Consider the following 12765-nt stretch of genomic DNA (forward strand, 5'->3'; position numbering starts at 1 on the left):
GCAGCAGCTGACTTCCTCGGAGTGAGCATTCCAAGATCCAGGAAGTGGAAAATGACAATTTCTGAAAGCCTGGGCCCAGAAACTGGCCCAGAATAACTTCCACCACATTCTCTTGGTCAAAGCAGGGTCACACAGCCCCCCCTTATTAAATGAGGAGGAGAAACAGGCCCTGCCTCTTTAAGCCACCACAACAGGTAGTGATAAGTGACTTGAGGAAGTCCTAAAAAGAAATCAGATATCATGGAAGATGGCCCATCTTTTTCTTCGTTAGCCACAGGGCCCCATGAAGAATGTAATTTCGTCTCTACAGGTTGCCTCAGAAAATCATGAGAAACATGAATTCTATCAGTGCCATGCTCCAAGGGTGCCACTGAAATTGCACTTCTGTCTTTTTCTCGGCCAGTTGCAGGGCATCCTGGGAAACATGGCCCAGGCTTTCTCCCTGGTCCACAGAGCAAGGCATCAAGGGACAAGAGTTCTTGTCCCCAGAGCAATGCATCAAGGGAGTTTTGATCAGCATGCACTTCTGTTCCCACATTCTGTCCCAGAGCCTCATGGGAAACACAGACATGTCTCCTTAGAACAACCAATCTGGACCTTTGGAGTATGGGGAGAAGAGACTAGAAGGTTAGTGGGTGATTTGGAGGTGGTGCTGGGGGCCCAGACAGGACTAACAGGACTGTTCCCGGGTCAGGACCTCGAATACTAGGGACCCTACGAATGACCTCTAATTCCAGGAGCTTGCGGCAAGGTATGTGTTCCCCCCCTCTGCCCATTCATTCTCCCAGAGATAGACGCAATGGAGAAGAGCAGACCTGGCCTTGTTCACTGGTACAAAAATCTTTTATTAAGTATAAAATATTAAATAATAAAATAATAATTAGAATAATAACAAGAGCCTCTTCCACTGGCCCGCAGCCTTTCTCCAGCTTTTCTCCTCCGAGTCTCACAGCTAGGTGAGGTAGGTGTTTTGGCAGCTGGGAAAGCCGAGGCCCAGAGAGGTAAGTACACTGGCCTGAGGTCACATAGCAAGTCCATAGGGCTGGGAGCTGGGGGAAGGGTGGTCCTGGGGGAAGAAGTCTCCTGGATCCAGCCAGGGCAGGGGGCCTTCCGGGTTCAGGTCCAGAGGAGAGTGCCTCCCCACAGTCTTGCGGTCATCAGCAGGGTGATGGTGAAACTGAAGTGCGCAGGGCCAGGGCGGGCGGCTCCGGCCATGCGGGGCTGCATTTCCGGAGCTGGGTGGTTACAGCCATTTCCCATACAGCAGGAGACACTGGGATGGGTCAGGCTGAAGGCTTCGGCCACGTGAAGGCTTTGGCACCATGAGGGGGTTGCACAGCCTCTCAATGTGTAGTTTGAAGACCCCAGCTCTGAGGAAAGAGAAGACAAAAAAAAAAAAAAAAAAAAAAAAAGAAAGAGAAGACGGTGAGAGACTCTCAGCTCTTGGGCCTGGGCCCGGGATTCTCAAGGGGTGGCCTGCCACCTTGTGGTGGGTGACTTCCCTGCTGCCCCTGAAGGAAGTGGTGGTTCTCAAAGTATGGCCCAAACTTTGAGTCAAAACTCCTCTTATCATAATGCTAAGATATTATTTGCCTTTTCCACCCTCACAAGTGTACAGTGGCATTTTCCAGAAACTACAGGACAGAGGATACTACCTCAGCCTGAATGTGGAAGCAGATATGAGGATCCAGCTGACTTCTTTTAAGCCAGACACTGAAGCCATCTGCAAAGATGTAAAATAATGACTCCCTCATTAAATGCTTTTGCTTTGGAAAATACAGTTATTTAAAAAAAATATGTTAACAAATAAGGGATCCACTATTGTGATTTATAACTGAATTAATAAATATGTCTTTTAAATGTTCTCAGCTTTAATTTCTAATGCAGTAAATATCAAAAGATATAACCACATAAACAATAATATTTAAGACTATAATGCAATTTTGAAAGAGAAAGCTGGAGAACCACTGGCGTAGAGACTTTGCCAGGATGTCATAGGTTACAAGCCCACGAGGCCCAGGGGAGGTCCCACCCACATTAACAGGAAAGCCCACCCCCAAAGAAATCCACAGTTCTACAGTGAAGCGTCCACTCCCCTGGTGGACAAGGCCTAATTCCTTACTGTCGTTTCCACGTTCATGAAGGAAGTCCCACCTTTTGCACAGGAAATGCCATCTCAATTACGTCCAGCTTAACTGGAAGTCGATCTCTTGTGCCCCCCCCCACTCCTCAATAAGTGTCTCCTCCTGGCCTCCCCACGGAGCTCACCGTCAGTGCCTGTGGCCTGCAGGCATTGATTCATGGGCCCTCGGCAGGCGATGAGGGACATCTGTTCCGAAGAGCATCCATGGGTGCTGTTGCCCTCACAGCTGTAACACTGCAAGCCATTCAGGGACATGCTTTGAAGGTCCTCGACTTAGAAGAGGCAAGAGACAGAGAAACCAACAAAATTAGCACAGGGGCCCCTCCTGCTTTGCATTACCTCACCAGCAGGCCTTGGGGGAGCCCAGAACTCCCAGCTCTCAGCCGGAGATGTCCTGGAGCCACCTGCTGGTCAGGCCGTGGAATGGCAGCTTCTTCTGGGCTGTTCTCTAGGGCTGGTGAGAGACTCTCCCCCTCTGACCAGGCCTTGGGTACGGGGCCACATAAGACGAAACAGTCCCTGCCCTCACCAAGCTTACAGTTTAGAGCTACATTGTCAAATACGGTAGCCATTAGCCTTAGGAGGCTGTTTAAAGTCACCTTCAAAAAAATGAACAGGAAATAAAATTCAAAATTCAGTTTACATTTCAAGGGCTCCACAGCTACACGTGGCCAGTGGCTACTGTGTAGATGTGGAACATTTCCATCACTGAGGACAGTTCTGTCAGATAGCGCTGTTTAACAGGACAGAGGGGTCTAGAGTCTACTGCACGGAAGGGACAGGAAAGTTTCTCCAGGGACCACCCGTTAAGCTGAGACTTCACAGATGAGAAGGAGCTCCAGGTGAAGTCCCGGGAGAGACACGTTCCAGGTGGAGGACACTGCATGTGCCAAGGGCATGAGGCAGTTCAATGGCATCAGCCGTCCAAGAAAATGCACATTAAAACCACCATGAGATAACACTACATACCAACCAGAATGGCTAGTGTTTAAAAAAACCCCACAAAACTGAAAATAACAAGTCTTGACAAGGATGTGGAGAAACAGAAACCCCCATACATTGTTGGCGGGATTGTAAAATGGGGCCACCGCAGTGGAAAACAGTTTGGCGGCTCCGCAGAAAGTTAAACATAGAAAAAGGCCATGAGGCAGGATGGAGTGTGGCAGTTGCAGAAACTAAACAAAGACCATGAGGCAGACAGCTGCCAGATTCCGTAGGCTGCGGTAAAGCCTCGGGGGCTTAGAGTCTAAGAGCAAGGGCTTATAGTCTAAGAGCAAGAGCACGCTGGCCGAAGTGCTTGAGGCAGGGGATGACACGATCTGCTTTATACAGTTTTAAAAATTGCCTCTCGGGGGAAGCCACTGTGGCTCAATCAGCTGGGCTCCTGTCTGCCAAATGGGAGGCCCCTGGTCCCCGTCCCGGGGCCTCCTTGTGTAGGCAGGCTCGCCCGCATGCTGCAGAGTGCCGCCAGCCCGCAAGCGCCACAGAGAGCTGACTCAGCGAGGTGACCCAACAAAAAGGGAGACAAATAAAAACACAGAAGAGCATGCAGTGAATGAACACAGAGAGCAGACAGCAAGCAAGCAGCAAGGGAAGGGGAATAAATAAAAATAATACAGACACAGAAGAACGCACAGCGAATGGACACAAGAGAGCAGACAGCAAGCAATAGATCCCTGGGGGGGTAAAAAAAAATTGCCTCTCGCTGCTGTGTCCAGAGCATCAGCTCCTGAGTGGCAGGAGTGGAAGCAGCCAGACAAGCGAGGAGGTTATTGCAACAAGCTCGGCCAGGGTCCTTGCACGGGGCGGGTGGTTTGGGAGGGGGTGAGCAGTGGAAGGATTCCAGAGACACGTAGGAGGCAGAAAGCACAGGTCTTAGAAAAGGGGTCGTAGGAGGCAGAAAGCACAGGTCTTGGAGAAGGGGTCGTAGTCTCAAGGGGTTTCCATAAAAGCCCTCTGGGAGGATGCCTCTGTTTTTCAGAGGAGGAAATGGAGACCCATGAGCAACTGTGCAGCGGTCTGCCTCAGCGCACCTCCCCGCCCGACCCCGGGCCTCGCGCCGGGCCCCCTGCCCTTACCTGGGCCGCGGTTACATTTGGTGGTGTTGCAGCACTTCAGGAAGTGGAAGGTGTGGTTATTGTGGAAGCCGGTGGGGCCTGGGCAGCCGGGAAGGTAGCCGCAGCCGCGCGAGTAGCGCTCATCCCCTGGGCTCCCTGTAGGGGGCAGTGGAGAGAGCACAGACCCCAGCAGTCATTCCCACATTCTCTGCTTCACTCCTTACAACAGTACCCTCATTTTACTTTGGGTGGCCATAGAGCTAGACAAAAGACAATATTTCCAGTCTCCTTTGCAGCTTGGTAGAGTCATGTGACTAAGTTCTGACCAATATGATATAAGTAGGAGGGGTTGATGGGACTTCCTGAAATGAGACCCCTTATAAAAGGAAAGGTGCCCATTTTTCACCCTTTCTTTTCCCCTTCTTTCTTCCTGGAACTTGGACATGAGGTCTGGTGCTCTGGCAGTCATCTTGGACTATGCAGCAATCTCAAGAATAGAGGCCATATGTAAGAAATGAGAAGGCTTCTGGGTTCTTGGTGACTGTGGAACTGCCCTAGCAGTCCTGGATTTCCTACATCAGGACTTTTTGTACGTAAGACAATTAATCCTCTACTTTTTTAAAGTCACTGCCTTTTGGGAGTCAGTAGTAAGTGCAACCTTGAGGAAGAGCAATACAGAGAAGAGGAGTTGCCAGCAGGTTGGCTCACCTTCCAGGCCCCGGTGGGTTACCACCTCCAGACACAGTTCTGCAGGGTTGCGGCATTGCAGGCTCTGATCCCAACCCCTTTCACAGCTCATGTCCGACGAGGCGCAGGAAACACATTCAAGGTAACGGTTTCGGGGGAAGCTGGAAACCTGTCCTGGTTGGAGGAAAGGGCGCAAGGGTGAGACTCCATAGGGAGAGTCCCTGAGATCCAGCTCCTTGGATTTCCCTTAGCTTACCTTTCAGCCAGTCACGAAGCCCTGCCCATGCGGCCCCCTGAATGTTTCTAGAGTCCACCCCCTCCTTTCCAGATCCCTGTCCCCTATCCAGCTCAGACCTCTTTCAACACCAGCCTTCTCTCCACCCTGGCCTCCTGGTTCCAGCCTTGCCTCCCTGTCCTCCTTCCCCCTACCGTGGCATACCCACGCGGCCATAGAAGGATGTTTCTAACGCCAGATCTGATTCTGTCTCTCCACCACTCAAAACCCTTCCATGGCTCCCCAGTGTTCTCAGCATAAAATGCAAGCTCCTCAGCGTGGCATTCAAGGCCCATCAAAGACTGGGTCCCAGCCACCTTTCCTGCCTCATCTCCCACCACTAGCCCCTCAGACTGTCTACTCCACAGTGACCTCTCTAAGTCCCTGAATATCCATGGTGACTTAAATCCAGACCTTTGCATATGCAATGCCTTTGCCTGGAACACCTTTTCCCCTGCTTGTTACTTTCTCTTGCTTTCCCTAAGTGCTTCTCATTCTTCAGGGGTCAGTTCTAATTTCACCTTCTCCCGGAAGTCCTCCCTGACCCCTAAAGCTGGATCAGGTTTCTCTTCTGGGCCCCCATGTTCTCCAGAGCCCCCATCCCAGCTCTTATCTCTCTGGGCTGTCTGGGGGCAGATCTGTCTCTCCCACTGGACTGTGAGTATCTGAAGGCAGAACCAGGGCTTTCTTGATCACCCGCTGTGTCCCAGCACCACCCAGCACAGATCTGGGCACAAAGAAGATATTTAAGAAGTAGTTGTTAAATACCTACTGGATGTACAAATGCTTAAATCCCTCCTATGGTTCTGCGTGGTAGCCGGCCTCCACGATGGCCCGACTGATCCCTACCTCCTGGTGTTCATGCCCCTGTGTAGTCCCTTCCCACAAAGATCAGGGATGACCTGTAACCCACAGCAAATGGCAGACACAATTTGGGGCTAGATCGTAAGAGACATTGCAACTGACATCCGGCTCTCTCTCGGATCACTCTCTGGGAGAATGCAATTGCCATGCTGGGGGGATGCTCAAGAAGCCCCCTGGAGAGGTGCACATGGCAGGGTGCTGAGGCCTTTGCCCAAGCCACAGGAGTGGATCATCCACGTGGGTGATGCTACCTTGAGAGTCCTCAAGTGGCTGTAGGTCTGGCTGACATCTTGCTGTAAGCTCATCTTGCTGTAAGGTCCTGAACCAGGACCACTTCTCTAAGCCACACCTAGATTCTTGTCCTTCCAGAAACTTTGTGAAATAATAAATGTCTATTTTTGTTTTAAGTTTTGGGACAACGCAGCAAGAGATCAATACACTACCTATGTGTCTCAGGGATCAAAGCTTCCCTTGGTTGATCCTTGGTAACTGTCTCTCATATGAACTTATATCCAGTTCAAGCCAACTGGGTCAGTTCCTTTTCCCTCCCTTGCCTGGCACACCCTCTGTTTCCTAACCCCAAATAGCTGAGTTGAGTTGGGGCCAAGTCTTAGAGAAGTGAGAGTGTGCCTCAGCCAAGGCTCTCACTGGCATGCCAGTAACTGTAATTAAGTGAATCATTTCCATTCAAACCTTAATTCTTCTTTGAAAGAAAAATAACTGAAAGACCAATAACCCATGTCTTCTCACATGAACGTCCTTGAAAATGAAAACACAAATTGCCATCACTGCCAAAATAGCAGCCTCACACCATTTATGGGTCTCCTTTGTGAACTCTTCTTCTTATGCGGCTCTTCTAATTGGAGTGATCTTCAGGACTCTTTTCATTCCTCAAAGTATGCATTCTCCCTTGGGAATGTTATCCACTGACATGGCTTCATTTCTTCCGATTTGCTGCTCACTCACAAATTTCTCTCCAGTCCAGATTGCCTCATGCTCTGCACCACCCCCGCCCTGTTCACTCTGTCTGTACTTCCCCCATCCCTGCCCTCACCAACCTTGGCAGGCACTGTCTGGTGATGAGTCTCTCTCCCCGGCCCCATGAGGGCAAGGCCCAAACTGTCTTGGTCACTGCTGTACTACCCAGCATCATGTACGTACAGGATGTGGGTAAACCAATTATTCAAGAAGCCACAATCAGGTAAGATGATATTAAAAATGAGGCTGATATAGGTCACTTGATTGTTAATTCCTGAATTGACAGCCACTGCCCTTGAACTACCTGGTGGACCCGTGGCCACTCCCAACTCTCCCCCTAGAAACCTCATATCCCCACAGTCCATCAACTAATAGGTTAGCACAGGGCCCAGGGGAGGCCTCCAGGGGTCTGTCCTAATTGGGGGTGGGGGTGGGTAGGTGGGGCACTGACAGCTATTGTTAAATATTTTGAATATCATCTTTGATTAGAAGCATTACTTAGACCCAAATATTCTTTCCTTAATCACATTTAACCAATTACATTCTCTCTCTTGTCAATTCCTTGAAAATTAACATCCGATTCAGTCCTAACCAGCAGGTGGAAGTTTGAAACCAGGATAGATGAAAGACAAGGAAAAACCAGTACAAAACTATGTGCTCTGCTCACTGATGTCATTGTGGCTGGACTGGCCTGAACGAATTTCCTTCCTTATCAGGGCTACAAAGAAAGCTCTGCTTCACCATACAACATGGGTCCATGCCTTCCCTCCAGCCAGAATTTGGAGAATTTGATTCTATGTCTTCTTTTCTTACATTGACCAAAACCTAAAGCTATGAACTCCACAAAAGGACGTATGGAAGTTTCTTCCCACCTTATTTCACTGCTCAAGTCCAGGACCAGGCAGCTTTCCCAGCCCACCTGAGCCCAGCTGATTCTTCCTCTTTTGACTTCCATTAATAACTCTGAGTCTCTGCTATTATCTTGACCTCTCAGCATCTGTTGCCTGGACCATCTCCTGTCCCTATGGAAAAAAGTAGATGGCAAAACAGCACCGAGACACCTCATCTACCTCACGAGTGGGACTATATGTAGAAGTTTCTTAAAGACAGCTGCGGCATCTTATACATATGACTATAAATACCAACATGTGTAGGGTGGGGTGAGGGATGGGGATGAGGTGGGAGAGAAATGTGCAGTTGGAGGTGGGACTGGAGACAGTTTCAGATGCAAATGGGGTTGATTTGGGGATGTGTTTGGAGTAAGAGTGAGTTTGAGCTGGAGGTGGTGTTGGGGTAAAATGAAGTTGGGGATGAGATTGGACATGAGGTTGGGTTGAGGGTGGGGTAGAAAATGACTTGGGGATGGGGTTGGGTTGGAGAGAGGCTCAGGGATGGGTTTGAGATAAGGATGGTTTGAGTTGGTAATGGTACTAGGGTAAGGCATGGACTTGGGTTGGGGTAGACTAGAGGGTAGGATTCTGTACCCCAGAAAAACATGTTCTTTAATCCGTTCCTGTGGGTGAGAACGCATCGTGAGTAGGAACTTCTGATGAGGTGACTTCAGTGACAGCACGTGTGGCCCAGCCTTCTCAGGATGGGCCTTAATCCTATTCTTGGAGTCCTTTATAAATGGAATGAGTTTAGAAATGAGAGCGAGAAAGCCACAGGAAGCCAAAAGTTGAAACAGAATCCAGAAGAGAAGGGAGAGACCAGGAGACGCCGCCGTGTCCTTGCCATGTGACAGGAGGAACCAAGGGCCACCGTCAGCCAGCCCCAGAATGGCACGGCACAGTTCTAAGGGAGAAAGCATCGCCTTGACGATGCCTTGATTCGGCCTTTCTTTTAGCCTCAAAACCACAAGCTAATAAATTCCCGTTGTTTAAGTCGACCCATTTCATGGTATTTTCTTGAGCAGCCTAGAAAACCAAAGCAGATGGGGATACCCATGAGGTTACGTTGGGGATGGCGAGGCTGCCCTACTCACCAGGTCTGGGCTGGTTGCACAGGTCGAAGCCACACACCGCCTCTGTGAGGGTGATGATCTGACCGCCTGTCCGGTAGCTCATGGTCCTGTTGCTCTTCTCCCGGTGGGCACATCCTCTCTCCACCACCTCCAGCTCTTCACCCCCTGTGAGAAAGGTCTCCCTGTCACCCCAGCACCTCCTGGTGCTGACACCAGGGCTGATGCCTGCTAGTCCTCTTCTACTGTTTGGATCCAAGAGTTATCCTGCCCTGCCCTGCTGCACCCCTGCCCCCAGCACACAGGCAGGGACCCTTCTCCTTCTTAGTGACAACAGTGTCACTGGGACCTTCTGGATCTATCTGCTGCCCTAGCTTAGTGATCTCAGCCGGGAGATGCGTCTGATAGGAATTTCTTTCTGTTTACCAAAAGTGTAAGAAAATGATATAGTAATTCTCTTATCCTGTCTCCATGGAAGAATGGGACATCCATCATCTAACTTTGCAAAACATTAGCAGCATTGTGCTGTGCTTTCAAGTACTTTAAAAAGAAATAAAATATTGATGATGCAGTTAAGCACTCTTCATACCCCTCTCAAATCCCCCTCCTCCTAGGCCATTCCAGGAGCACCCACTTCTTACACTATGTGAGTAATGTAGCACATACGCTACTGCTTTACATGTGCTAGATTTTATATAAAAAGGTATCACCCTCGGCAGCATGCTTTTTTCTCTCAACCTTCTGTTTTGGAGATGTATCCACATTTGATACATGAAGCTCTAGTTCCCTCAGTTAAATCACTGCAGAGCATTCCTTTAAGTGCCCTTTCTCTTCTGCTGCTGATGGACTTTAGGTTGTTTCCAATGTTCCACAGCAAGACCAATGCTGGTGAGAACATTCTTAGCCCTGTGACCCTGGGTACACTGGCCAAGGTTCTTTGGTGTGTCTAATTCCCAGGCGTTGAACCGCTGGGTCAGAAGCCCTGCTAAGCTTCATCTTTACTAGAACTTGCCAAGCTCTTTGAGATGGCTTCACCAATTTACTACCCCCACCCCCCATCCCAGCGTCCCCACTCTGCATCCTCACCAACCTGGGTACTGTCAGATTTTTTAATGCTTGTCAGTCTGCGGGGTGTGAAATAGGGTCTCCTTGTTGTTTGAGCTTGCATTTTCCTGATTACCGGTGAGAAAAGGTTTCTTGGTCACTCGCCTTCTCTGTCGCGTTGGGGTAGGGGAACTCACCTTCCCATATGCGCAGGATCGTGGTCCTGCAGAGGTCCTGGCCGGGGGCACATTCGCTCTCCTGGCAGTGCCCGCTCCTCTCACACAGCATGCAGCGCAGGCCCCACGAGGCTGGAGGGGACAGGCCGTTAGTTACCCGCGCTGCGCCCGAGCCCGCCTCTCACGCCCTCGGGCCCCAGGACCAGGGCCGAGTCAGACAGCCTCGTGTTCTGCCCTGGGCCTCCCTTTCCACGCTGGGTCCCGGCTGCACTTCTAGTCTCTCTTTTGCCCAACGTTCTACCTCCGCCTCCATACCCTGACGTCCTGTGCCTGCCCCAGATTCCCCCCAATGTCTCTTTAATTCTGTCCTTGAACTGGGGCCTCTCCCGAAGTCCTATCCCCACCCTCACAGTCGGTCTGGAGGCTGGAGCCCTGCAGGCATTCGGGTCCTTTCCGCTTGCCCCGCCCGCCCTCGGTCTACGCCGGCTGGTGAGCTCTCCAGAGGCGTTCTACCCTCACCCCAGATCCTCTACCTCTGGCGCTATACTGTCCACTCCCCCCTCCACCCCAGGTTCCAGCCCCATTCAGTGGCCCCTCCCCGACGTTTCTCCAGAAGAGTGAGCCCATCCGGAAGTTCTGACCCCGCCCACTACTCGCCCGACCTTATCGCCCCGCCCTCCAGCCCCGCCCCGAGATTCTCTCCCCGCCCCCTAACTCCCCCCCAGGTTCTGACGCTCCCTCTAGCTCCGCCCCAAGGTTCTAACCCCGCCCTCTGGCTCCGCCCCAAGGTTCTAACCCCGCCCTCTGGCTCCGCCCCGAGGCTCTAACCCCGCCCTCTGGCTCCGCCCCGAGCGTCTCTCCCCGCCCTCTAGCTCCGCCCCGAGGCTCTAACCCCGCCCCACGGCTCTAGCCCCGCCCACTCACCCCCCCAAGTGTCTCTGGGCGTCTTCTCCCCAGTCTCAGGCTCCACCGCTGCCCCCTGGCCGCCGCCGACCTCCCTTCTCTGCCTGCCCCAAGCCCCAGGTTACTCACGCTCGGCCTCCCGCGGTGCCGAGCGCTTTCCGCGTTATTCATCGCCACCCCGCGCCGCGCCCGCCCCCCTGACTCAATGCCTTCTCAATTTCCTCCCGTTTCTCAACCTGGTCTCCCACATTTTCCGGGGGAAGGAGGTGAGAGGGTCAGGTCGGTGAGGGGGTGGTGAAAGGGAAGGGTCCTCCAGGGACGAGCCCGGGTCCCCATGCCTGGCTCTGCCACGCTCGGCTTGGCCCTCGGGACCCTCTGTAAAATGGGGCGCCGTCCTCTCGGTCTCTCCAGGGGCGGATCCCACCGAGTGGAGAGCGCTGCGGGGCGCCGCGACGGGACCCAAATCCCCCTGATGCAAGGACTGGCTGTGTGACCTCGGGCCAGTTACTTAACCTCTCTGTGCCTCGGTTTCCTTCTCCGTGCAACGGGGCTAATGCTAGCCCCCCCCCCCCGCCCAGTTTGAAGTCGCCAGGACGGCGCTTGGAGGAGCGCCTGGCATCCCCGCGCTCAACTTCAGGGTGGCCGTTGTTAAATGCCTTCTGCATGCGAGGACCGCAGGTGGCACGAGAACTAGGATTGGTGTGGGGGAGCTGGGGGATCGAGCCGCCTTCCCGCACCCCATCCGATCCCGAGGTCCCCACCGTCAGACCCAGCACCAGCCCTACCTGGGATGCAGGTCTGAGCCAGGAGCAGCAGCAGCGGCTGCAGCAGCAGGCGGACCATGTCTGGCGGGCGGCTCCTGTGCGCCGGCCCGCACCTCTTCTCTCAGGCTGACCCCTAGGAAGGAGGCGGTTTTGTGGGCCCCGGGGCTCCTCCCCGACGGTTTGCGAAAGAGCGAGTCAGCCCCAGATGCGTGGGCGCCTCCCCATTCCCTTCCACGTCACCCCCTCCGAACGTCCCTTCCAAGGGTGGGGCCAGCCGAGTGGTGGTGGCGGCGGGGGTGGTGGGGGGTGAGTGGCCTCCTCTGCCCTTACTCATGTGACAGTGGCCACAGTTCTGCCCCAGACTTCCTGGCTCAGAGCCTAGTTCCTGCTCTAGGACAAGGAATATAACTCGTCAGTGTCCTCACCTGGAAAATGGATAAAAACTTGGTCCCTGGGAAATTTGCATGTGGACTGATTATTGGATAATGTCATGATTTTTCCTAGTTTGGTGAGGAGGGATAATGCTATTGTGGTTGTGTGGGAAAATGTCTTTATTTAGAGCTGCACGCTAAAATAGTTGGGTGAAATAACATAATGTTTACAGTTCACCTTAAAAATACTTTAGCAGAAACAACAACAACAAAACAGATGTTACTGTTGTGAAAACGGTTTTGTGGTTATGCAGGGAAAATATCCTTATTTTTAACAAATGCCCACTGAAATATTTGGGGGCTGAATGCCATTGGTGTCCATATTTATTTTGAAATCCTTTAGAAAAAAATAAAGGCAAAATAGTAAACTATTATCAATGATATCAAGGTTGTGAGTCTGTGAGGACTCATTACACGTGTATATTCTCCCTCCTTTTTTGTGTGTTTGAAAATGTTCATATTAACTTTAAAAAATAAAGTGCAA

General features: G+C 51.8%; 1 protein-coding gene across 1 annotated transcript; it reads right to left on the reverse strand.

Annotated features, from left to right (window-relative positions):
- Positions 1 to 821: 821 nt before the first annotated feature.
- Positions 822 to 12000, reverse strand: PLAUR (plasminogen activator, urokinase receptor). The gene is made up of 7 exons (XM_012525760.4): positions 11872 to 12000; positions 10205 to 10315; positions 8988 to 9131; positions 4909 to 5061; positions 4222 to 4356; positions 2269 to 2415; positions 822 to 1370 (listed from the first exon to the last, which is right to left on the reverse strand). The coding sequence occupies exons 1-7, from the start codon at positions 11927 to 11929 to the stop codon at positions 1117 to 1119; spliced, it is 1002 nt and encodes a 333-aa protein (XP_012381214.2). The 5' UTR covers positions 11930 to 12000; the 3' UTR covers positions 822 to 1116.
- Positions 12001 to 12765: the final 765 nt, after the last annotated feature.

This window comes from Dasypus novemcinctus, chromosome 18 (assembly GCF_030445035.2).
Source record: "Dasypus novemcinctus isolate mDasNov1 chromosome 18, mDasNov1.1.hap2, whole genome shotgun sequence".
Lineage (NCBI taxonomy): Eukaryota > Metazoa > Chordata > Mammalia > Cingulata > Dasypodidae > Dasypus > Dasypus novemcinctus.

Coding starts and splice junctions, on each gene's coding strand:
- PLAUR (XM_012525760.4), bottom strand. CDS start 11,929: ATGGTCCGCCTGCTGCTGCAGCCGCTGCTGCTGCTCCTGGCTCAGACC. Junction 4,357..4,908: donor AACCCACCGGGGCCTGGAAG/GTGAGCCAACCT, acceptor TGCCCCCTACAG/GGAGCCCAGGGGATGAGCGC. Junction 2,416..4,221: donor CAAATGTAACCGCGGCCCAG/GTAAGGGCAGGG, acceptor GCCTCTTCTAAG/TCGAGGACCTTCAAAGCATG.